General features: G+C 42.4%; 2 protein-coding genes across 3 annotated transcripts in view; both read right to left on the bottom strand.

The window, feature by feature from the left end:
- LOC308263498 (TPA-induced transmembrane protein) overlaps positions 1-733 on the bottom strand; it is a gene marked incomplete at both ends in the record, with an annotated part of 36,994 nt that extends 36,261 nt beyond the window's left edge. Inside the window, one exon of the mRNA XM_080696512.1 lies at positions 596-733. Within this exon, the coding sequence (XP_080552638.1) occupies positions 596-733 (138 nt within the window). The remainder of the gene's footprint in view (positions 1-595) is intronic.
- A 6,106-nt stretch (positions 734-6,839) lies between these two features.
- Positions 6,840-26,561, bottom strand: part of TMPRSS7 (transmembrane serine protease 7) — a gene marked incomplete at both ends in the record, with an annotated part of 44,735 nt that continues 25,013 nt past the window's right edge. For both annotated transcript variants that reach the window (XM_080695685.1, XM_080695686.1), the window contains 8 exons: positions 6,840-7,010; positions 9,068-9,204; positions 10,657-10,925; positions 14,010-14,181; positions 15,319-15,435; positions 16,266-16,376; positions 20,583-20,690; positions 22,888-23,024. In XM_080695685.1, the coding sequence (XP_080551811.1) occupies positions 6,840-7,010; positions 9,068-9,204; positions 10,657-10,925; positions 14,010-14,181; positions 15,319-15,435; positions 16,266-16,376; positions 20,583-20,690; positions 22,888-23,024 (1,222 nt within the window). The remainder of the gene's footprint in view (positions 7,011-9,067; positions 9,205-10,656; positions 10,926-14,009; positions 14,182-15,318; positions 15,436-16,265; positions 16,377-20,582; positions 20,691-22,887; positions 23,025-26,561) is intronic.

Here is a 26,561-nt window from a genome sequence, read left to right as displayed (position 1 = left end):
TGGATGTGGGAGACTGAGAATGTTAAGAGGCAGGCAGAAGAGATTCTGGGAAGGGGGGAAAAATAAGTAAATCAAAAGTTGCAGTGTGTGTGTGTGTGTGTGTGTGTGTGTGTGTGTGTGTGTGTGTTTGAGTGTTTTCCTGGGGACTGAACTGAGGGGCTACACCTCCAGTCCTATTTTATATTTATTTTGAAACAGTCTCACCGAATTACCACGTGCTGGCCTCGAACCTGCGATCCTCCTGACTCTGTGTTCCAGGTATTGGGATCACAGGTGCGCGCCACCGCGCCTGGCTAAAGTGACATTACTTTAAGAAACCACGGCTATCTCCGGGAATTGTCTCTCTGAAGACAGGAGGGGCCGCACTTCCCCTTTGGGATTCCTACCTAGAGTGTCACCCAGACCGCAGTTGAAGGGGCGCGGCCCGGCTGCGGCCAAAAGGCACCCGCTCTTGCGCTCCATCCCAATATTTCAGCGCGCGTCACCCTCGGTCCGGGTCTGGGACCCCCGAGAGCTGGCTGGAACCCCGAGGCTCCATGGGTGCCGAGCCCGGGTCCCGCGATCCTGCGGCCCGGAGTCCCCGCCCGCCTCTTACCTGGGCTGGGCAGGGGTCCTCGGCCGAAGCAGGCTGCACCTGGACGGCTCCGTTGAGGGGCGTCTGCTCTTCGGGCTGCCGCTCCAGCACCGACAGCTCCAGCTCTTCTCCGGGCGATGGGGGTTTGGCCCCGTCCATGAGCCGGCCGCGGAGGGCTGGAGCTCCGCCGCGAGGCCAGAGCCACACACCTAAGGGTGCAGAGTCCGCGGGCCTCCGGGGCTCACACCCCACCCCTGGCCGGGCGCGCCCATAGACCTCGGGCGGAGGGCAGAGGGGCGGGGCCCGGAGGTGCTGGGCTGGAGGCTGCGCTGGCTCCTGCAGGGCAGAGCGGCCTGAGACCGTGCCCGGCCGTGGGCTCCCGAGCAGAGGAGGGCTGTTTTTCTGGTTTGTTCAGGGCGCTGCCCGCGGTGCCTTTCCCTGTTGTTCCGATACCGGCTGGGTGTAAGGCCTGGCTGGGTGTAGGGCCCTGATCAGGAACAGACACGCTGGGTGCAGGGCCGTGGAAGAAACCAGTCTCGCGAAAGTTCAGCAGCCAGTCTGGGGGAAGAAAGTTTGCCTTCTAAGGAGTGTCTGTGGTGGCGGCTTACCTCGATGCCTAATGTAAAGTTCATTCATTGAATCAACAAACGGCGAGGAGACACCTATTGAGCGCCAGGCTCTGAGCTGGGGTGTTGAGCAGAGGATGATGAATCCAGAAGCACGCCCTTCCTCTTACAATCCAGAGTCAGATCTGGAGATGGTTATGAATAGTGGGGGCTGGGAGGCAGATGAGAACGGGCTACCCTAGTTACTTCTGACTCAGAAGGTTCCTAACTGGGAGACCCCAGGCTTCTCTGTGCCAGAGTGTTTTCCTCTGGAAAATGCCATGACCTTAGTTCTCCCTAAAGGAGTGGTTGCCGGACTAAAAGAGGGAGTGTAGAGCTGGGCATGGTGACACAAGGCAGTCATCCCAGTACTTGGGGGGCCGAGACAGGAGGATCATGGGTTAGAGGACAGTTTCAGCAACTTAGCAAGATTCTGTTTCAAAATAAACAATGGCACTGGGCTGGGGGTGGGGGGTAGCTCAGAGGCAGAACACCCCTGGGTCCAATCCCCGGACGATCTGGATATTTTGGCCTGCTGAAGGGGGTCCTGCTAACTGCAGAACTCAGCTGCTGGCCTCTTCTGATGTCAGCTTTCTGCTTTAACAGGGAAAGCCTAAGGAATCAGTCTGCATTCTCAGCTAGGATTGTAAAAGGGACTTTTTAACAGAGGAAAGGTTAAGGAAATCAACAAGAAATGCTGAGGCACCCAGGAACTAGAAATAACAGGAAGCCATCAGCACTAAAAGAGACTGGAGCATGATTGAGAACTGGGGCTCATATCTGTAATCCTAGTACTCGGGAGGCTGAGACAAGAGGATCATAAACTACAATGCACCAATAAAAAAATTTTAAAAAACAGTACAAGTGTGGCACACACTTGTAATCCCAGACTTCTGGAGGCTGAGACCGGAGGATCGTGGTTCGCGGACAGCCTCAGCTACTTGGTGAGGCCCTCTGCAACTTAGTGAGACCCAGTTTCAAATTAAAGAATAAAAACTAGGGCAGGGGGTGTAGCTCGGAGGTCGAATGCCCCCGGGTTCCATCCTCAGAACCATAATAATAATAATAATAATAATAATAATAATAAAAACTTTAGTAATCCTTTTTTGTGGTACTGGGGATAAAACCCAGGGGCATTCTACCTCTGAACTACACCCCCAGCCCTATTTTTTATTCTTTATTTTTAAATAGGGTCTTACTAAGTAGTAGCTGAGGTTGTCCACAAACCGGGATCCTCCTGTATCAGCCTCCCAAATACTGGGATTATAAGCGTGCGCCACCACACACAGCTAGTAACCCTTAAAAAAAATAAAGAGTATCATAGATTCAAGGATGGCTTCAGTACGTAGCAAGACTCTCAGCAAACCTAGTAAGGGCTTGTTTAAAAAATAAAAATAAAAAAAGGCTAAGGGTGTGGCTCAGAGGTAGAATTCCCCTGGGTGGTTCAATCCCCAGTAACGCACAGACACACACAGACACACACAGACACACACACACACACACACACACACACACACACTAATGATAATAATAAATAGTAATAATAATAATAATAATAATAATAATAATAAAGAAAAAGCCACTGGGGCCATTGAAGGGGTAAGAAAAGGTTCCAACAGGAACCATAATCAGCAAAAGATGTAGACCAGACTAGAGACACCAAGAGCTTTCAAGCCCCTGATGGCCATCCTTTATTTGGAGCCCAAACAGCCATTCTGCTGGCTCTCTCCTTTGATTTCAGAAGCTCAGGCTCACTGGGAGATTGCCTCATGTCAGAGGGATTGTAGCTATTGCCAAGCTTGGCTGCTCCATGCATAGTTACCTACACTCTTCTTAATCCCCAAGGGAATGAGAAAGCAGCTGGCACACTCTAAGCCATACTTCTTAATGTTTTCCGAGTATTTTGAAGCAACACTTACACATTCCCCAATCTAGACTTGGATGCAGGTACAAATTTTCCTCTGCCTAACCCATGTCTCTATGATAGGGTGGAAGGAGTGATAGGTTTTGAGGGCGAGCACAACAAGGGTCCAGTTTAGATGACCACTACCTGTGTGCTCTTAGGAACGCTGCTTAGTCTCTACTGATGTCTTTCTCATTGTGAAATGATTCCTACCCTGTAGGAGCAGGAAAATTAAGTGAAGTAAATAGTAAAACATTTCTTTCTACACCTGAAAATAGCATAAGCTAAGTAAATACTACCTTACTTGTCATGACAGTAAGTTGTTTTTGTTTTTGTTTGAATTAACACCCACCAATAGGTATGTTAGTTCCTAGAGCAGCTTAGCATCCAGCATTAATTCTTGATTCCATATAGTTTATTTCAATTGATTTTTTTCTCCTGTTCTATGTAGTTTCCTGATCAGTAACACTTACCGACACCTCCCAGTAACCTGAACTACTTAAATTACTATTGCAGTGTGTTTCTGTTTCTGGTAAATGGAAATTTCTTAATCTCCAGACAGCTGACCTATAATGCAATTGAGTGTCCCAACTCCTACCCCAGGACTTCTCCCATCCTGCCAGTTTGACTCCCAACTAAGGATTCAGGCAGAATTAGGTTTAAGTTAATTCTTGATGGAAGCTAAGCATTTGTAAATAAAACCAAACTTAACCTAGATTTTTTTTTTTTTGTAGTTTCTCCTTATTGCTATAAAGGTAGCTTTCTAAAGTGTATTGTTATTTTACAAATAGTTACCTTTAATAGGATTTGCAATTATATTTTGCTCAAGTGCACTAGGTTGTTTTAAGAGTCAAATTTAAATAAAATTAAAACGTATGTGTCAAGATTTGATGACTAAGCCAGGCGTGGTGGCGCACACTTGTAATCCCAGCATTCAGGAGGCTGAGACCAGAGGATCGCGGTTCGCGGACAGCCTCAGCTACTTAGTGAGGTCCTCTGCAACTCAGTGAGACCCGGTTTCAAAATAAAAGAATAAAAATTAGGGCAGGGGGTGTCGCTCGGAGGTCGAATGCCCCTGGGTTCCATCCCCAGACCCGCAAAAAAAAAAAAAAAGAAAAAAAGATTTGATTAATGATTTTGCTTTTTCTTATCATAGTACTTTCTTTTTCTTTTCTTTCTTTTAGGAACAAATGATTTTCCAAATAGTTATCATATTCATAAAAAATTTTAACTCATAAAATGATAAAGTGTCATAAAGTGATATCACCAATGCACCTAAGCATCTCATTACCTTCAAATAGGTCTATTTCTCTTGAGAACACAACAGTTTGCACCCATATAATTGTAAGGTGGCAAGCAATACTACTCAGAACATGGAAATGTGGGCCAGCTATTCAGATCAATCAAGCAGAAGATAATTGAGAAATAATTGGTGTTGGCCTACAATGTTTCAGTTTTCAGTTTTCAAGGGCATGGGTCTTTACAAGTTCTTCTCAATAATATGGCACAAAGTGTTCATGTCTTCGTTAATGAGGGCCATTCCACTCTTAACAAAATAGGTCTTGGGATTTGTCTTAATTCACCACTTTTCAAGAAAGAAGTGGATATTTCCAATCTCTCAGGTCCTAATGACATCCCAGGAAGTTAGACTGGTATTTCTCAACCTTTTCCCCACTCCGCCCTGCTAAGCAACATGTACACTCACATGAACGCCAGCCACTGTTCAAGGTGGCAATGTCTAATTTGACTTGAAAAACTTCCCCAGATGAAGCTGATATAGATCATGCCAGCCATCCTCCACCCACTAATTGAGATAAAAAAAATGTATGCAAAGATGTTTATTTTGTAAATAATTCAATCAATGCCTTAGAAACAGCCATAGAATAAAAAGTATGATTCATCCTGAACTTAGTTCATAGCAATACCTGGCAAAATAAACCTAACTTTAAGAACTATCCACCTAATTTGCGATTCAGTGCCTAGACTTGGTAGATAGGTCCCCTTGTGAACTAAGTGGTACACTTAATCTTCCTAATTGTGCTATCTCACACCCAGTTTACTGAAATATTAGTGACCTATGCATAGTGGTATGGTCGAGATGTTTCATTCCAAATCTCATAGAAACAGTCTTTTAGAAAATCAAAATATGCTCTGTGTATGGGAAAATATTTTCTCAGGGCAACCATACATTTCCTTTTTTTATGTGACTTGGGGAATGACACCTTTTGCTATTGCTTTAAGATTTTCTGAAGTTCAATGCATTATTATGAACTCTGTTTCATAACAGCATTATTATTCCATTGAATTGCTTTCCTAGGGAAAACAAACAATGTAATTTATAATGGTTTTGTATTTAGAATGTCCCCCTAGCCCTCAGAAAACCAGGCAACCATGTTGGAGGTGAGACTTGATTGACAAGGAGGGTTCCCTGGGGTGTGACTTGGGGATTACATATTGTCCCTCCTTCCCCTGCTTGCTCTCTTTTGCTTCCAGCTTTTATGATGTGAGAGCAGATCCTCTGCCCATCCCTTTCTCTCTGCTTCCCACTGCCAATGCTCTGAGCTCAGCAGACCCAGCCTGACATGGATTGAAAATTTCCAGAACTAGGAGCAAATAAATTTTCCTTCCTCTATATGTATGCAGTTGGTCAGTTGTTTTAGATTACAGCATCTAGAATGCTGTCTGAAATATGATTCTTCTTTTTTTTTCTTCTGTTTTCACCTATTTTATGGTACTGTTAACTCAGGCCTCCGTTGATGAAATTATTATTCTGAGATCAACCAGTAAACCCTCTAGATCAAGACAAAATAAATCAGGAGCTAGGATCTATTGGGATAATACTGTAGGTTTACAACTATACAAGATGGTATAAGGCCTTGCAAAGAAAGGAAAATCTGGGCCATTGGGGATTTACAAACGAATCAAAAACTGGAAAATATGTCTTAAAATTTTCATTTGCACAGAAATCATCTAAAAAGTCCTTCGTCTTTTCACTATTAATCAGCTTCTCACAATCTCTTTGAATTGCATGCATGTGTTTTCAGTACAACTACAAGTTCATTCTATCATTTTAGTAAAGGTTGTTATCAGTTTTATTTGTTGGTTGACTAGTTTCTCTGTATACAACATTACCATATGCCATGGCTGAAAAAGGCCTGTTATGTTATAGTTAGACAAAAACTAGTTTGGAAAGCAACAGGGTAGGTATTTATTCTGTCAATAATTGAGTTTTGTTTTATTTGCATTTGTGAAGGAGATTTTTTTTGTGTGGATTAAACTGTGATTTTTTTAACTGGAATTTCTTATTTCATTCTGTATTTTGAAACAGAGTCTCACTAAGTCGCTGTGGGTCTCATTAAGTATCTGAGACTGGCATGAACACGCAATCCTCCTCTCTCAGCCTACCAAGTACTGGGATGACAAGCATGTGCCACCACACCAAAGTCAAATTTACCTCAATTTTTATAAACATCTGCACTTTAATAGGGATATAAAATAAAGTAAGAGCACCTGAATACCCTCCTCATTTCTTATTTTATTTTAGAGGCTTGGTTCTTGACATTACTTTAGGTTTCTTCCATCTCGTAATCAATGATGTTTTGATGAATATGTTCGAATATACTTTAATATTTTAGTAAATAGCAAATGCACAAACTGACATTTCCAGATTTTTTTTAAAAATGATTCATTTTATTGATGATAATTGCACTTTTTTAAAAAACTCACATAAATCACAGTTAAAATCCAACTGGTGCAATTACAAAAGAGAAGGGACATATTTATGAATCCAGGGAACAAAGTTTGACACTCTTGTGTAAACACCAGGAAAGTGTGGTCTTCCACATCCATATCCCCAGCTAACAATGCCAGTCAAAATCCATTTTCCATCACTTTTTCTTCGACAAGATAAAGGTCCACCTGAATCTCCCTACACAGAAAAATAATGTAAATATGAAGACATCTGTCCCGTGATCATCAAGTTAATCATTAATGTGCCTACAAGTCCCATTCTGACATGCTTTTGCTTGGTTGATACACTACACAATTCACGAAGTATTGAGAAATAATGAGAAACTGCTAATGTTATTAAATAATTTAGATATCTTCTTACAATAAAAAGTTGTGTTCAATAAGAAAATTATTTGGGCTAAGAATAATATTAGAAGATTCTTGCAGGAAAAGATAACTAAAACACACCCCTAAACAAAGACTAAAGCTCAATATTAGTAGAAGCACTAATAATAATAGCTCACATTTATTTAGTGCTAGCTATATGCAAAGCACTGTTTTGGGTAATATAACCCCCCCAACAACCTTATGGTTATCTTGGAAGGTTGTCTTCTATCTCTGGGCCATCGAACCTGAGCAGTGAGCTCATAGTCTCAGGAAGAAGGGACTCTAAGTAGCTGAGTCTAAGATAGCAATCCTAATAGCCACTGGCAAACAACTTTCACAGACAATTTACTTCAAGTTGAGAGTTCCTTCTGATACCTCAACTCCACTCCGAAAAGCAAGGGCTCAAATAATTCAAGGCTTAAGTATAATTCCTATAGTATTAAACCTTTAGTATAATGTCTCAGTTTTGTTTTTCTACTTTGGAGGATAGGTAAAGTTACAACTCACTCAGAGGCAAAGAATGTGGTCTAAATTTGTCCCTGCATCCCTCCCCCATATTTTATACCTGATTAGGTGAATTCTTACTAGAGGGGAAACCAGGCTCTTTATTTCAATTGCTGCCATACCAACTATACTAATACTAACTTAGTGTCAAAACCTTGGAGGCTATGTGGAAAAGAGCCATGTAACTGAGCAGCTGCAGAAAGCACCCCCAAACACAGCAGCTTTAGCATTAGACAGGCAGAGGGGCAAATCACAACCCAGTCCTTTGCACTTAACTAGCTATATGAACTTGAGGAATCAGGTTACCCTCTCCTGCTCAATTTCCTCTTCTGTAAAATGGGAATAAAAAGTTGATTTGAATAAATTTATGTGAAAGATACAGTAACCTGCTTGCCACAAAATAAGATCTTAAAAGATAGGAGATTATCTTTAATAAAAGATTTTATTATAATAAAATGAGTTTTTGTGGCATCATGGCTAAAGTTGTGAGAAGATGTAAGATCAGCTCCCACTGTTCTCCTTATCCTCTAAATCATGTTTACTCACTGGAGGTCATGTAGTTATCTGCATAGATTGTAATCTTAGGTTCAGAGAAATGCCTTCTGCCCAACAAGGTGACCTCCAACTGTACCATTGCCGGGGCCACTCAGAGGCCCACACAGAGCATTCTAGCCACCTCTCCAATTCCTCTTCCCTTCCCCCAGCCTGCACCTCAGAGGAATAAATGAAACCCTTGTTATTCCAGAAGTTAAATGGCTGCTGCTAAAGAAATAGGAAGAAATTCTGAATCATAGTGTGCATGAGTGTGTCATTCTTTGCTTTATTTACTTTTTTATTTCTTTGCTTTATTTTACTTTTTAGCCTTTGGTTAGCAGAAAATTGGGGCAGGATGTGAACACTGGCTTCAACTAGGCGTGGTGGCAAATACTTGTAATTCCAGTACTTGGGAGGCTGAGACAAGAGGATCGCACGTTTATGGCTAGCCTCAGCAACTTTTGAGGCCCTTTGCAACTAAGTAAGACCCTATTTTAAAATAAAAGAATAAAATAAGGCTGGGGGTATAGCTCAGAGGTAGAATGCCTCTGCGTTCAATACTCAGTACCAAAAAAAAAAAGAATGTGAATGCTCCTCATCCTGTAAATGTTGGAGGCCAAGACCCAGCTGGGACTAGAAAACTGATACTATAGACCCAGCTCTTTCACCATCTTCCCCTGATCTTAGACAACTGGGTGATCATTAATACCTGGGTGACTCAGATGGGCAAGAGAAACACCCACCCTACGTATTTCCTGGTGCTGTGTAGAGTAAATGTGAATGAATGTATAGAAATCACATGTTGGGCAAGAGAAAGGAAAGAGCACTTACTTTGCAGGCGTCTCTGTTGCCTGACATCACCCCCGCACAGAGCATCCGAGAAGTAATGATACCGTAGGTGGACACACAGAGGGTTTGATCAATGAGCTCTACCTCTGCTTGCTGCAAAACAGAGGAGCCTTTATTATCTGGAAAACACGTTGAAGATGGGAATCATGACAATAGTAATGACTACACTTCTTCTTCAAGGTTGCATTTGGACAATCAACTCAGACTTGCAGTGGCACAGACCTAGCCAGTATCGGCAGGACTCAGACCCAAGGTCAGCCTCTGCCACCTGAGCCACGGTGCCACGCTCCTTCATCAGGTACCTGCTGCTTTCAGTCTGACTCTGAGCTGGTGACAGCCCCAATATCTACTGTTTGAGAAGACTCCTTAAATGGGGTGGTATAACAACAGATCTATGGGAATCTCTGAGGAATCATAAAAAAATGAATGATTTTTACATAGCTCTTTCACTTCCTCTTTAACCTGTCTGGTTTAGAAAAATGTACAAATACATACTCAGGTTTATAAAGGAAATGTCCTATCCTAAGTCTGTTGGGTAGACTCTTTCCTTTTGTGATATATGATAACGTTAATGAAAGTCCATAGCATAGTAACTGTCAGTGTTACAGGTATTCAGAAATATTTTGGGTTTCTGAGTCTCTGAGACTTCAGCAAACACTAAATGGTGATGAATAGTATTACTTCAATAACTAAATGAGGGCAGCGAGCATCTAAGAAGCTGCCCACAGTGAATCTTTAGAACATTTCAAAGGAAGGATGCAGGCTACAGCTTAAGAATTATATACACCCATCCTCAACCCCTGGGAGGGCGTCAAAGGAGTCCAAGATGACTGGGGGACCAAGGGGAAGAATTAGCATTGGCCTTTGGGGAGACATTCATGAAGCTTTGGATTCTTCCCCTCAATATATCATCATGAATCCCGGCCCATCGAAGATCATGGCAGGATGGCTGTAGGACTTTCCTGAATACTGCCTGACATTGTATATATTGAAAAATGATTTTTTTTTGTATTGTTTTGTTTCTGGGCACAAGAATCCCAAAAAGAAAGAGAGAGAGAGAAGGAAAGAAAGACATTCTGTCTGAGTGGATATATTCTAGGCTGCTGTCACCCCCAGGCCTGAGTTTGTCCTCCCTCAGCCAGCAGCCCTGGTGCAGAACAGACTTGCATAATCTTGCAGACGGCTACCTAAGATGACACGTTGGGGTGTGCATATATAAAGGCCCTCTCCATTATAAACATGAATCACTTCTTTAGATGAAAAGAGAACCTAAAAATAAGGAAGAATAGTTCTTCTCTAGTGGAAAACCTAGCAACCCTTCAGAATTTGAAAGGGCCCATATCATCTAGTCAATCCTGCCTTGCTTCTATATTCCCTCCAACTCCCTTTATCAGGTGGGTTCTTTTGGAGCAGGTGAGAGGATCATAAAACATGGATAATAATATTCTCCTTCAACCTTTCAGTTGTCAGGAAGCTGTAAATAAACCCTCTCTGAGAACCCCAAAGCACTACATGAGCACAGGTCACTATCATCCATGGGGAAGGGGAAGGACCATGGTTCACCCACCCACCTGCTTCGTGCCTTCGCCCCCAGCCGGTGACCCAGCACTTTTCCCCACTGTGCACTTTCTGGCCGGCAGGGGGAATGCATATTGGCTGAATGAGCTGTTTCAAGGTCTCGGGCCAGGCGATACTAAGCTGCAGCAAAGCAATATCATAGTCAAAAGTCTGACTGTTATAGTACTCATGGACCACAATTCTTCTCACGGGGGAAACAAACTTGGCATTTCCCTGCACGTACATCCCAAGGTGAGCAGTCCATGGCGTGGGGTCTGACAGCCTATGAAGGAAGGAACAGAGCGCAGAGTTATAGTTTGCATATGGTTAGGAAACAAGGACTCTTCGGAGAGATGAGGCTATAAAAGGGGGCCTGACTTTGTCCCGGGAGGTGGTGAGAAACGCCAACTTCTCCTGAGTACCCTGTCTCTTTGGTAAAACCAGAGATTAAAGAAGGCTGCCCCAGGAGGGGTGAGTCACAGCTCAGCTCTGATCCTCAACAGCTTCCTAAGGAAATGCCTGGAAATGTTCTTGCCAGTGTTATTTCATGAACCACACACAGGTCAAGAATGTTGATAAATAAACCCAGGTGTAGCGGCACACATGTCTGTAATCCCAGGTACTTGGGAGGCTGAGCTAGGAGGATCCCAGGTTTGTAGCCAGCCTCAACCACTTAGTTAGACCTTTTTCAAAATTAAAAAAACAAGCTGGGTGTGGTGGCGCACGCTTGTAATCCCAGCTTTCGGAAGGCTGAGACAGGAGGACCGTGGTTAGCGGACAGCCTCAGTTACTACTTAGTGAGGCCATTTGCAACTCAGTGAGACCCTGTTTCAAAATAAAGAATAAAAAATAGGGCCGGGGGTGTCGCTCGGAGGTAGAATGCCCCTGGGTTCCATCCCCAGACCCGAAAAAATAATAAATAAATAAATAAATAAATAAATAAATAAATACAAAATGGGCTTGTAGCTTGAAGGTTAGAATGCCCGAGTTCCATCCCCAGTATCACAAATAAGGAAAGAGAAAGAAAGAAAGAAAGAAAGAAAGAAAGAAAGAAAGAAAGAAGGAAAGAAAGAAACTAGAATTCGTTTGTTAAGTTCTTCCTATTCTTGACAAAGGGCATTTGAGGGAGAAAAGCAGAGTAATGATGATCTAGGGACCCTTCTACTGAACTCAAAGGATATGAATGCCAAAACTATTAGAAATTAAGACATTTTAAGCAGGAAACTAATGAAATTCTTTCCTGAAAACTATTAGAAGTCTTCTATAGCTGCTCTGGCTCCTTAAGTATGCCTACTCATAGGAATACTATCCTTCCCCAAGATTAGTCCTTCCTGAATTTTAATCGGGTTCCACCCACACCCTGGTTCAGCACAAGTCACAGAGGGGCTTGTAGTCTCCATGTGAGACTTCCATCTCCAGCAGTGTAGCAGCCAGGGAGAAATGGGAGTCAGGAGCAAGGAGAATAGGAAATCCATTGAAACACAGGCAACAGCCCAAAGAATGTGATCACTAAACTGCTGAGCTGACATCTCACAAGTAGCACTGGAGACCCAAAACAATATTGTTTGACAAAGTATTTTGCTGGGCATGGTGGTCCACACCTGTAATTCCAGTACTTGGGAAGATGAAACAGGAAGATTACAGGTTCAAGGACAGCCTCAGCAATGTAGAGAGACTCGGCAACTTAGTAAGACTCTTGTTTCAAAACAAAAACATAAAAAGGGATGGATGTGTAGTTTGGAGGTAGAATGCCCCAGGCTTCAAATTACTCAAAGAAAAAACAAACAATTAATTAGAAGTAAAGCTATTTCAGTAATTAACATAAATCTTTTAATTTCCTGGTAAATATTCAAATTGTATAACCTAATTGACATGCAACTTTAAATTTCTGAATGAGGAGCCAGACATAGTGGCGCACGCTTGTAATCCCAGTACTTGGGAGTCTGAGACAGGAAGATTTCAGATTCGCGGTCAGCCTCAGCTACTCGGTGAGGCCCTTCGCAGCAATTTAGTGAGACCCCGTTTCAAAATAAAGAATAAAAATAGGGCTAGGGGCGTAGCTCGGAGGTAGAATGCCCCTGGGTTCAATCTCCAATACCGCAAACAAAAAAATATCTAAATGAGAAATGAATGAATGATATTATTTTTGCATCTAAGACCCAGTAGATTTCAAGAAAGTTTTATTTTTTAAATGAGTTTACCTTTTCATCTGTCCTTTTACCCTCAGCTGGAAGAGCCTCTGTCCCACAATAATCCCACTGTCAAAAGCAGACAGAGCCCCTGCAATGCCAACCCTCACATTCCTTCCTTCCCAGGATCCGTCCTGAGCCAAACAGGGATCCCAGCCCTATATTCCCGCCACCTACAGTGCTTCCCAGCTCCACATTCTCCTCACATTCCCTGGAGTTTGCCCCCTTTGTAAAAGCCTGTGGTTTCTTTTGTGGCCTTTTGTTATTGTTTTTTAGTTGGTTGGTACTGGAGATTGAATCCAGGGCCATTCCAACTCCAAGCTATACCCCCAGCTCTTTTAAATTTTTTTATATTTATTTATTTATTTATTTATTTATTTATTTATTTATTTGGTGGTACTGGGGGGTGGAACCCAGAGGCTTTCTACCTCCGGGCTATACTCCCAGACCTTTTTTATATTTTATTTGGAAACAGGTTGCTGAAAGCCCACTAAGTAGCTGAGGCTGGCTTCGAACCCATGCGATCCTACTGTCTCAGCCTCCCAAGTGCAGGGATTATAAGCGTGCGCCACCACGCCCGGCCTCTTTTTTTTTTTTTTTTTTTGAAACAGTTTTGCTAGCTTGCTGAGAGTCTTCTTAAGTTGCTGAGGCTGGACTCAAATCTTGAATCCTCCCATCTCAGCCTCTCAAGTAGTGGGATTACAAGCATGAACACTACACAAGCTTCTGTGTGTGTGTGTGTGTGTGTGTGTGTGTGTGTGTGTGTGTGTGTGTGGTACTGGGAATGAAACCCAAGGGCATTCTACCTCTGAGCTACTTCCCTAGCCCTATTTTTTATTCTTTGTTTTGAAACGGGGTCTCACTGAGTTGCAAAGGGCCTCACTAAGTAGCTGAGGTGATCCTCCTGTCTCAGCCTCCCAAATGCTAGGATTACAAGCATGCGCCACCACACCCAGCTGTTTTTTTTCTCTTCACATCAATAATTCCAAGAAAGAAAGAAACAAACAAACAAACAAACAAACAAACACAGGACTAATCCCCCTCTAAGAAAACAAACAGAAGAGCCCAAAATAAACACAAAGAAGCCCAATTGGGTTGATTGGTCCCAACACTTGTTCTTCTCACAGCTCAGAAAAGATGCTGGTCTGTGGGTGAGAGAAAAGATGGGGATGCCCTACCTGTTTCCATGGAAACAGTGGGCCGCAGAGAGAAGCCACTCCCTGGAGATGACAGAGGCGCCACAGTAGGCGGAGCCGACAAAGTGGAGGCTGACCTGCCAGGGCCAAGCCCCCTCCTGGGAGTCAGTGCCCCCGACGACGCGGTGGAGAGCTGAGGAACTCCGGCTACAGCCTTTGGTAGAGAAAAAGTCACATGATTCAAAAGCAGACTTGGAAGAAAACAAAAAAACTGGATGAGGTCAGATTTAGCGCTGAGCTGGAAACTGACTCCAGTGAGCAATTAGAAATCTTCTGTTTATCTAAACGAGAGGGATTATATGAGTTGGTTTAAAACCAGCACCAAGAGACGACTCCTTCCCTCTTGAGAACGTGCTGTGTCCTAACTCCAAGCCTTTACCGTCACCCATGTGGGGGCGGAAGGCCCTGTAGTAACTAGACTCCTAAACAGGAGCCCGGGGAGTTGGGTTGTTAGCAAGAGAGGAAATCACAAGCTCCAGAGGCAACAGAATTGAGAATGCCTTTAAGATTGAGTTGATCTGACAGAAACATTGGGGAGAGAAGTTGAAAGTCTAAGACACGTGGAAACCTACAAAGAGAAACTAGTTATCAGAGCCATTCCTTCCTAGTGTAAATAGTATTGATAAGGATATATAATTAGCTTGTTACCACAAGGCCAATTGGAAGTCACATGACTAAAAAAAACATATGGCCGATTATACTTACTGGGTCTTAGCTAAAAAAGGAATCAGTAGTTGATATGGCTAGCCAACTAAAATTTACTCATCAAGTTTCAATGTTTTGTTTCCACAGCCTATTTTGTTTAAGATTTCCCTCTTTGATTCATGTTACTAGAAATTGGACACTCTTTTCATAAACATCAAGTGCATGCCGAGTGTGGGGGCTCATGCTTGTAATCCTAGCACTTTGGAGGCTTATGCCAGAAGATCACAGGTTCGAGGACAAACTCAGCAAACAGTGAAACTCATCAACCCTGGTAGACTCCGTTTCAAAAAAAAAAAAAAATAGGACTGAGAGCTCAAAGGTAGACTGTCTCTGGGTTCAATCCTCAGTACCACACATATACACAAAAAAATGGATAAATATCTAGTGCATTACGCTCTTTATTAAGAAAGAAGATAGACTAAAATTCCAGGGTGTTTGTTTCACAGAAAGAGTCTCGAACTCAGTTTGTCAATTTTTACTTTTTTCCCTGGATCTGTAGCAGCCGCTTTGAGGGGAATTACAGCAAGAAGAAAACAAAAATGGAACGAAGTGGGAACAGGATCAAAAGGAGCACATTTCTACTCACTGCAGCCCTGCTCATCGCTTCCGTCTGGACAATCCGCTACCCCATCGCATTTTGCATTTTGTTTCCTGAAGCAGATATCGTTGCCACATTTAAAAGTCCTGTTGGTGCATGGAACGCCTAAAAGTGAACAAAAGAAGAGGCCTTTTGTTTCCCAGTCAGAAACAGACTTGAGTGATTGACACTGAAGTCTGCAAAGAATGGATTAGCCATGAAGTTGCTATTTGCGGCTTTCAAACCACAGAGGGAACTTTGTGTTGACTTCAGCAGAGCCGCTGGAAAGCAGGCAGGCAGGCAATTCAGTTGAGAATCAGGCCACTGCCTCTCCTTTCTTCTACAGCAGGCGAGACACAAAGAAGTTGGCCAAATCAGTGGCTTTAGACCATAGCCACTTTACTACTGACTGATTGTATTCTCCAAGAAAAAATCAGAGCAAAAATCACTACCATGCTCAGTCCTTTTATTTAACTAGGGAAAAGGCAAATGGATAGACGTTAGTGCTACTAAGGGTGGAAGGTACTGAGACCTGATAGAGAGGAACTTTCCCAAAACAGTGAAGTAATACCCTCAAATTTGTTCACAAGCCTGGAGGTTTTCATTTCTGCAGGGATTAGAAGGTATTACTTCACTGTTTTGGGAAAGTTCCTCTCTATCAGGTCTCAGTACCTTCCACCCTTAGTAGCACTAAAAGCAAGTTAGCAGTGAAAATCTGCCAGCATTCATAGAGGAACACACACAACACAACACAGCTCCGCCCAGTTAGAGCATCTGACTGTCTCATTTTGTGTAGCCCTGGGGGCATTCCCCACAAGGATCTTTCAGTGCGATGACTGAGAGAGTTCTGGGGAAACTGGGACTAGAGGATCTCCCTAACTCAGCAGAGGCCTTTGGATTCTCATTTAGAAGCCTCCCATAGGAAGCACAATGGAGCATTGCGGGCCCTTGCTCACTGCGCGTGCAATTCTGCTCATCCTGGCCATTCTCGCAGTCCCTGAAGCCATCGCAGACCAGGGGGCTCTGCTGTCTGAAGGAGCTGACATTGCAGGCAGGTTTGACTGGAACTAGAATGAGAAAAGACAGAAAGCACACGCATCTGACACAGCCATCTCTTCGGAGGACCAGCACCTTCACATCATTAAGATGACAAATTAGTCGATTCTCCCTGAATCTGACATCTGCATGAGGAAAAGCAGATGTTTAAACTCTGGTGTAATTCCTATCACTTGCGTTGGTCAGATCTGATTTTTGCTAGTGTGTAAATGTGTTAAACTCTCTGGCGGTTTGTTCCCTCATGATGGAACACATCAGAAGCCGTCTATTTTAAGGAAAATAAATTCCATAAACTGCTGGGCATGGTGGTACACGTTTAGAATCCCAGTACTTGGGAGGCTGAGAAAGGAGAATGGCAAGTTCACAGATAGCCTCAGCTTCGTAGTGAGGCCCTTTACAACTTGATGAGACCCAGTTTCAGAATAAAGAAAAAAAAAAACTAGGGATCAGGGTGTATCTCAGAGGTAGAATGCCCCTGCCCCTGGGTTCCATCCCCAGTACCGAAAAAAAAAAAAAATAGGGCTGGGGTGCAGCTTGGAGGTAGAATGACTCTGGATTCCATCCCGAGTTCCAAGAGAGAGAGAGAAAAAAAAGCTGTTATCTAAGTTGAAACTTGTACACCCTCCTAAAGAAAATGAAAATGCACTGAAATCGGCAACTCTGTCTTAATCGTCTCTGTGTTCAGGCCTCTCACCAAATAGTAGGTGCGCACTAAAGATTTGTTGAATTCATTAATGAATATGAGCTCTTATAGGACATATTTCTGAATTAAGAAATACCAATGGAAATATATCACATTTTTCTTTTTTGTTTTCTTTCTTTCTTTCTTTCTTTTTGGTGGTACTGGGGTTCCTGGAAACCCTTCTACCTCCGGGCTACACTCCCAGACCTATTTTATACTTTTTTTTAAATTTGGAAACAGGGTCTCTTAAGCCAGTGCGGCTGGCTTTGAACCTGTGTGAGACGCCTTCCAATCGCGGGGATCACAAGTGTGAGCCACCATGCCTGGCATTAAATTTAAATTTTTAAAAAGATTACCCTTAAAGCTTTCCTTTCACCCTTATCTAGAAGAGCATGCATCCCATAACAATCCCACTATCAAAGGAGTCAAAGACTCTGCAGTGCCAATCATAACATCCCTTCCCAGGATCCCTCTTTTAATTCAAAAGGGATTTCCTACTCCAGCCACCCTCCAAGGACCTCTTCTCCGTGTTCTTTGTACATTTGTGCTCTCTATCTTGAAAGCCCCATCTTTATTTTCTCCGCCTAGTAAAAGCCTATGTGTTCTTAAGGTTTCCTTTATGCTCTTTTTTCTCTACATCAAAATATCTAGAGCGGGGCATGGTAGCTCATGTTTGTAATTCCAGTAGTTGGGAGGCTGAGACAGGAGGATCTCAGGTTCTCGGACAGCTTTAGTGAGGCTCTCAGAAACTTAGTGAGACCCTGTTTCAAAATAAAAAATAAATAGGGCTGGAGGTACAGCTTGGAGGTAGAATGCCTCCATCCCCAGTTCCAGGAAAAAAAATCTTAAAATAAAAGTGACACATATCTGGTTCTTTCCACCAAAACAAACAAACAAACAAACAAACAAACAAACAGCACAGTTGAATTTATTGACTGTTCCCAACAGAAGTTATATTCAGAGGACAGATGTATAATATGTGGTTAGAAATGTTTAAGGAATCATAGTATAGTTTCTTTCTTTCTTTCTTTCTTTCTTTCTTTCTTTCTTCCTTCCTTCCTTCCTTCCTTTTCTTGCAGTACTAGGGAATTAACCCAGGGGCATCAACCTTTGAGGTACATCCCCAGCCCTATTTTTTTTAATTCTTTTTTTGTTTTTAAAACAGGGTCTCACTAAGTTGTGGAGGGCTCACTTAAGTAGCTGAGGCTGGCCGCGAACCTGTGATCCTCTAGTCTCAGCCTCCCATGCAAAAAACTGGCCTAAACAAGAGTCAAAACAGTCAGATAGTTGGGCGTGGTGGTGCATGTTTGTAATCCCCATGCTTGGGAGGTGGAGACAGGAGAATTGTGCAGTTTCGAAGCCAGCCGCACTGGCTTAAAGGACCCTGTTTCCAAGAAAAAAAAGTATAAAATAGGTCTGGGAGTGTAGCCTGGAGGTAGAAGGGTTTCCAGGAACCCCGGTACCACAAAAAATTAATTAATTAATTAATTAAATTTAGCCAGACATGGTGGTGCATGCCTATAATCTCACTACTTCAGACACTGAGGATTACAGATTTGAGGCCAGCCTCCGCAATTTAGGGAGACCCTGTTTCAAAATAATAATAAAAAATTTAAAAGGGCTGGGTGTATATTGCAGAAGTAGAATGTACCTAGAATATACCAAAACAAATAAATACTCTCCCAGTACTTGGGTGGCTGAGATAGGAGGATCATAGGTTTGCAGCCAGCCTCAGCAATGTAGTGAGGCCCTCCACAACTTAGTGACACTCTATTTCAAAATTAAAAATAAAATAGGGCTGGGGGTGTAGCTTGCAGGTAGAATGCCCCTGAGTTCAATCTCTCGTACTAGAAGAGAAAGAAAAGAAAAGAAAAGAAAAGAAAGAGAGAGAGAAAGAAAGAAAGAAAGAAAGAAAGAAAGAAAGAAAGAAAGAAAGAAAGAAAGAGGGCTAGGGATATATCTTAGCAGTAGATTGCCCCTGGGTTCAATCCCTAGTACTAAAAATAAAAATAAATAAATAATAAAAATAAATACAATTTTTTTTTTTTTTTTTTGGTGGTACTGGGGTTCCTGGAAGCCCTTCTACCTCTGGGCTACACTTCCAGACCTATTTTTTTATATATATTTTTATTTGGAAACAGGGTCTCCTAAACCAGCGCGGCTGGCTTCGAACCTGCGTGATCCTCTTGTCTCCGCCTCCCAAGAGCGGGGATTACAAGCGTGTGCCACAACGCCCAGCAAAATAAATACAATTTAAACATTTGAAATTTACTGAACTTTAGGCACAAAAATATTAACATTCATTTCTCATTCTGAGTGTGTGTGTTACTAGGAATTGTATCTTAGAGGCATTCTACCTCTGAGCTACATCCCCAGCCCTTTTTTAATTTTTTTTTTAATTTGAATCAGGTCTTGCTATGTTGTGGAAAGCCTCACAAAGTTGGCTGAGGCTGGCTGTGAACCTGTGATTCTCCTGTCTCAGGCTCCCAAGTACTGAGCTTATTAAAGCTGCGCCACCACATCTGGCCCCCAATCATGTGTTCTTGATCATGTATCCAATGGGTGACTAGGATATAACTGATCTAGGCTGAGCTCCTCTGGGTAGTTCTGCTATAAGCACTGGGTCATCCTCTGCTTGGTTCTTCCCAGGCCTAAATCAAGTCTTCTTCATGGATCTTTCCCTCACTGAGCCCGTGGGCTACTCATTGGCAGTGATAAAAGCAAAAAGGAGAGAACAGAAACATGTGATTTCTATGAATGCCTGGACCTGGAATTAGCATGCCATCTCTTGTATCATATTTCATTGTTAAAGGAAATTGCATAGCTGAGCCCAAAGTCAAGAGGCAAGGAAGTTTACTCTGTGCACCTTGGGGTCATGGTAAGCGTGGAGTGCATTACTATGACCAACCACGGGGAGTGAAGATCTATAGCTAATAACCTACTCTACCACAATCTCAAATACAACAGTTCCAGGAAAGCACAGATCCTTCATCTAGAGAGAAGCTGAGCATCTGCAAAGAAGTAAACTCAGGTTCACAGTCAGCCTTAGCACCTTAACGAGTCCCTCTGCAATTCAGTGAGACCCTATTTTAAAATAAAAAAATAGGGCTGGGAGTGTATCTCGGAGGTAAAATGCCCCAGGTATCAATCCTCAGTATGAAAGAAAGAAAGAAAGAAAGAAAGAAAGAAAGAAAGAAAGAAAGAAAGAAAGAAAGAGAGAGAGAAAGAGAGAGAGAGAAAGAGGAAGGAAGGAAGGAAGGAGAGAGACAGGAAGGAAGGAAGAAGAAAAGAAAAAAATACATGATGCATAGTTGGGGCTGGGGGTATGCCTATCATGTATGAGACTCTGGTTTAAATCTCCAGCACTGAAAAAAAAACCATTTTTTTGAAAAAAAGAGTATCTCTAAATACACTGCATTTAGGGGCAGTCTGTTACACAGTAGAAAACAGCTACAAAGGCTCTAGGTACACACCTGCATCAACAGCCCTGAGAAGCTACTCCTCAACAAGTGTTATTAAAAGCTTGAGCACCCACCACAGAAAAGCTCGTCGCTTTCATCAAAGCAGTCGTTTACTCCATCACAGCGCTGGGCCTGGGGGACGCACAGACCGGAGGAGCATCTAAAAGATCCAACAGGACAAGCTATAAATAAAAAACAAAGAATCTCAAGTGGGTCCCTAAAAATCACCAGACCACATTAGCAAAGAAATATGAAGTTTTAAGTGGTTAGGAATTTGGCAAGATAGCAAGAGTAATTATACTCTTTCTCCATCTAATCAAGGCTATGAGTAATTAAAAGCAAAAAAAAAAAAATGAGCAAAGAAAAAACCAAATTACTTCATCAGAAGCTCATAGTAGACATCGAATCCAGGTCACAGGCACGATCAAATTTTTATATTTCTATGGCCTTGAATTGCCCAGGGCATTACCATAGGTTCAAAGAATATGAAACCTGGAAGATACCGAAGAAAGCCCAGCATTTTTTTTTTTTTTTTTGTGGTACTGGGGGTGGAACCCAGGGGGCTTTTCTACTTCTGGGCTATATATATATACTCCCAGACCTATTTTTATACTTTATTTGGAAACAGGGTCTCACTAAGTTGCTGAGAGCCTCGCTAAGTAGTTGAGGCTGGCTTCGAACCTGTGCTATCCTCCTGTCTCAGCCTCCCAAGCGCTGGTATTACAAGCCTGCACTACCATGCCCGGCTCCAACATTCTTAATGAGCAGTCTTTAGACTCCCTGGGGAATTACAAATGGACTTCTGGAGTCTGCATTATTGCATGCTTCTAATTACATTGTATGTATGTATGTATGTATGTATGTATGTATGTATGTATTTTTGCAGTACTGGGGATGGAACCAAGGGGCATACTACCTCTGAGCTACACCCTCAGCCCTATTTTTTTATTCTTTATTTTGAAACAGAGTCTCACTGAGTTGCAAAGGGCCTCACTTTGAATCCTCCCGTCTCAGCCTCCTGAAGGGTGGGATTACAAGCATGTGCCCTCACGCCCAGCTTCTAATTACATTTTCAAGTGGTCTCTATTCCCAACTGTATTAGTAATCACTGATCTTACCAAGTTAAACCTAGAGAGATTAGTGTCTGGCCTCAAAGCCTGGAATTCCTGCCTCCCAGCTCACCAGCCATCATTCTCTTCACTCCAACCAGGCTGCTCATCAAAGATCCATTCTCTCAATAATCCTGGGCTTGTAGAAGAACATTACAGAAATAATCCTTCCTCTCCTTTTGCAAAAGGATGAGGAAGAGTGCATGCTCAGATCAACTGCTGTGTCAGTGTTGCATGATGGAGTGGCTGAGCCAGTGGAGAGTCATGGTTTGATAAAACAATTAGAAATCGAATGACTGGCTATTCCTGGGTCTGTCCTAGAAATCGTAATATTAATGTTCAAGCAGTCAATTTTCTGAATTCAGAAACAGATATACTGGGGATTGGCAAAGCAGGAGTAGTTTAAAGGAGTTTTTTCTCAAACACTTATGAACTTCTCAGTGAATAACTTTTACTCTTTCCCTTTTGAAAGGGGTCTAGAATTTCTCAAACAGGTCATTATCTACACTGGCCAGCTCCTGAGGCTTCTTTCAAACATTGCCTTTTCCACTAATCACTTCCTGGCCACTATCCTAGAGGTTTCAGTGTGAACATCAAGTTCATCATTCTGAGGGCTGATGTTTTACCCTCTGATATTTCAACCAACTAGCTCTCCCTGTGCATGCTAGGCCAAAGTAAATTGAAACTCATGTCTTTAGATTCACTATGTGTTGATGTAAATATCGTGTTTACAAGGAACTGTGGCTAGCAAGAAAAACAACACACCGAAAAATGGACTTGCCCTGTATTTTAGAAATGATATGAGAAATTGTATTTCAACTACAAATTAGTAACTTAAAAAATCTGAATGAAGCCGGGCGTGGAGGCGCACGTTTGTAATCCCTGCGCTTAGGAAGCTGAGACAGGAGGATCGTGCAGGTTCGTAGTCAGCCTCAGCTGGCTTAAGAGACCCTGTTTCCAAATAAAATATAAAATAGGTCGGGGAGTGTAGCCTGGAGGTAGAAGGCCCCTGGGTTCCATCCCCAGTACCACCAAAAAAAAAAAAAAATTTTTTTTGAATGATGTTTTCTACAATTTAAAATACATTAATTGTATATATTATTTACTATTTTTGCATTATACACTTATTTATTATTTATTCTAAAAATATATAAAAATAAAGCAGCATTGAGTCCTTAAATGCTTGAGGTTAAGAGTTAAAAAGTGTTCGCTTCCATGTACCAACTGACTGGTCAGGATTTTCTAGGGCCCTATCTGACCCCAGGCTTACGTTGACTGATGTTGTAACTGCCGTATTCTACCAAAAGGGGCTTGTCCGAAAGCCTTGAACTGCACTGGAGCTGAATGTGAACCAGAGGGCTGGGCACACGGAAAATCGTGTGGTGATCCATGTAGGTGCCACAGTACCTGAGGAGACAAGAATTAGCGAGGACCACAGCATGAAATTCTATCGACCACATTCCAATGAACAGAGAATCAATAGTACTTTGGTTATTTGGATTTTATAAACAGAGATACTTATGGTAGCACTAATGATCACTCTCCATCCTACATTATGTGACTGTGATCCAGTAACTTCTGACTCCTCAATTTTCTCCTCTGCTAAATAAAACAGCGATGGTACTGTCAACCCATTGCCTTTTCCACCAAACCTATGGTTACTAAAGTCATAGTAAAACTATGACTTTAATTCTTCCAGCACTCTCTTTTTCGATGTAAACTGTATATGTATATGTATGTGTATATGTATATGTATATGTACAGGTATCAATTGCCTGCTTTTTCCCTTAAACCTCTCTACAGGGCAGAGTAGAAACTTTGAGCTCAGTTTCAAAATATGCAAAGAACTCCAGCAATGCTTGAAGTAAAAGACGTAATCTCAATCTAAATTGAAATGTGAGGCGTGCTTCAGGGCTTGCCCTTGGCAAAATTTCAAAGAAATAGCATCTCTGTAATACTTCCTTACCTTGATTTTTTTTTCTCACCTCTCATTACCTGAGAACACCAGGGATGTTCCCAGTACCCTTTTGAGAGAATGTCTCTGGGTGAGTAATTCTTACTGCATGCATACTGTGGTTAATGGAGTATGGAGTATTTTTTTATGGCAGGCCCATGATAAGTTAATTCACCACCCTGTGTGGGTGAGGCCTTGCCCGGTGCAAAACCTGCCAAGTCTCTATGGGAGACGGCAGAAACGGGGCTCGGGGATGACATTCCCGCTAGTCCCCCTCCCCACCAAGCACTAATGGTAGCTCTGCATTTTACATTATGTGACTCTGAAACACTACTTAACTTTTGCCTTTTCAATTTTCTCCTCTGCTAAATAGAACCACAATAGTTCTATCAACTCACTGCCTTCCTCAGCAGCACCTATATATGCAGAAGAACTATAGACTTAGTTCTTCCAGCCCTCCCTCCATGCGTGTCCCACAGGTGGAAAGAACACTGGCATTCTAGAGCACAGGTAATCTGTGATCTTAAGGCTTGAAGGAGAAAAGCATTCTCATGGTATTCGGGAAAAGTCTTTTACAGTGACTGGCATTCAGGAACTGATGGGCTGATAGGCAGCTCCTGGTCTATGAGGAAGAGAAGAGCAGCTGCAGGTGGCCGCCTGGCCAAGTTCCCACCAGGGCCTGAGAGGCTCCCCAAAGCCACACCAAGCTCTGGGGCCAGAGTCTACTCTAGTTGACCATCTTGAGAAAAGCATCCTATGCTCTGAAGACATGATGATTATGTTTTCCATATCTCATACTAATTTTTTTATGTTCTCTGTTAACATTTATAGTTTTCTTGCAAAAATGAGCCCCACTTATGCATGTTAATAGAGAATTAGGAAGAAAAGGTCTTGGCACCCATTTCGGGGCTGGAGCTTAAAGGGGTATGGTATGCAATGGGGAGGGAGGTTGACTTATGGAATCAGAGCTTCAAAAAGAAGAGACTGCAGCAAGAGTCAATTTATGGACACAGATATATGGCAAATAAGGGAAATGAGACATAGAAGGCGAGGTGACTTATTAAAGTCCAAAAGCAAGTAATTCGAAATAGGATTTTGATACACCTCTGCCTGAGTTAACCTCTAGCAGTACGTGTGTGTGTGTGTGTGTGTGTGTGTGTGTGTGTGTGTGTGGACGTGTGTTTCTAGTGATTAAAACTAGGGGCATTATTCTACCGTTGAACTATAGCCCAGCCCTATTCTATTTTTTTATTTTGAAACTGGGTCTTATTAAGTTGCTGAAGGTCTCACTACATTGCTGAGGCTGGCCTGTGAACCTCCTCTATCAGTTTCCCAAGTACTGGGGTTACAGGCATGCGCCACCACACCCAGAACCTCCAGTGTTATCTAGCACACCAAAGACCAATCCAGGCTTTGCTCTGATAAACTTTTAGAAAGGCTGCTATTTCTTTAAGGTTTCTATAGTGAATTCTAGCTGTCCTGCGCAGGCACCCATCACCCCCATGTTCTCTGAACTATTCCAGAATATCCTTACGCTTCTTTCCAGTCACCATTACTTTTCCCTCCTCCCCTATTACAGCCTCAATTCCCTTAAGCTAACTTCTCAGCAAGAGTCTTGTTAATTCAATTAGAGCCTTTCCTTTCTAGATGAGCAGGGATAATCAGGGAAGGGCTGGCACTGTAAATCCTGAGGGTATAACTAGCATCAAATGAATCTGATAGGATCTCAGCCAGCCTACAAGACCACAGGAAGAGCAGGCCCTTCAGGCAAGGCACTGGTGCAGTGAGAGCTTTTTCCGAATTGCTTGGGAGGAGACTGTTCTGCTGCAGCACTGCATCCTAGGTTGCTACCATTGTTACCTAGGAAAAATAGTGTCTCCAAAGCACATTTCAGTCACAAGCTTACTTCACAAAAAATTTGTAAAGATTTGTATACTTGAACTCTATTTATATTAAGTATTAATATGTAGTATCTTTAAAGCTTTGCTGGCCGGGCGTGGTGGCGCATGCTTGTAACCCCTGCACTTGGGAGGCTGAAACAGGAGGATCGCACAGGTTCGAAGCCAGCCTCAGCTACTTAGTGAGGCTCTCAGCAACTTAGTGAGACTCTGTTTCAAAATAAAATGTAAAATAGGTCTGGGAGTATAGCCCGGAGGTAGAAAGCCCCTGGGTTCCACCCCTAGTACCACTAAATAAATAAATAAATAAATAAATAAATAAATAAATAAAAATAAAGCTTTGCTGGGCATGGTGGCACACGCTTGTAATCCCAGCACTTGGGAGGCTGGGACGGGAGGATCGCACAGGTTCGAAGCCAGCCTCAGCAGCTTAGTTAGGCTCTCAGCAACTTAGTGAGACCCTTTTTCCAAATAAAGTATAAAATAGGTCTGGGAGTATAGACCAGACATAGAAAAGACCCTGGGTTCCATCCCCCATACCATCAATAAATAAATAAATAAATAAAGCCTTGGAGTACATTCTATAGTATTTATCATTCAATGTCATTTCCAAAGCAATCTTACTATTCATATTAATATAACTAATAGTTCTTGATGTGCAGTATACATTGCTACTGAATGCTTCCCAAAACAACAAGGCCTTACGAAGTAAGAGTTATTTCTTATTTTACAAATTCAAAATCAAAGAGGCTAAGTAATCTGTCCTGGTTAATAGATCTACTAAATTACAGAGCTGGAATTTGAACCCAGGTCTCCTGACTTCTACACAATAGATCCTCTGTTGACTTAGACTCCCCAAAGGAGTATTGGCTGCATTTTACTAATGGATCCAAGAACGTCCTACATCTTATCAGGCCTATTTGAATGCAGACAAGACCAATGGCTATTTTGTAAGTACTCGTCCACAGGAACTGAAAGAAGGTTATTTAGAAAAAAGCAGTTAGAAATGGAAGGGTTTTATTTATTTATTGAATAACAATGAGCAAAGAATTAGCAGACAAATCTTTTAACGTCAGAGAACTCTTCTCTGAA

The sequence above is a fragment of the Muscardinus avellanarius genome (genome assembly GCF_963383645.1).
Source record: "Muscardinus avellanarius genome assembly, chromosome: 5".
Lineage (NCBI taxonomy): Eukaryota > Metazoa > Chordata > Mammalia > Rodentia > Gliridae > Muscardinus > Muscardinus avellanarius.
The sequence above is the reverse complement of the archived record's forward strand: the minus strand, read 5'-3'. Positions and strand labels throughout refer to the sequence as shown.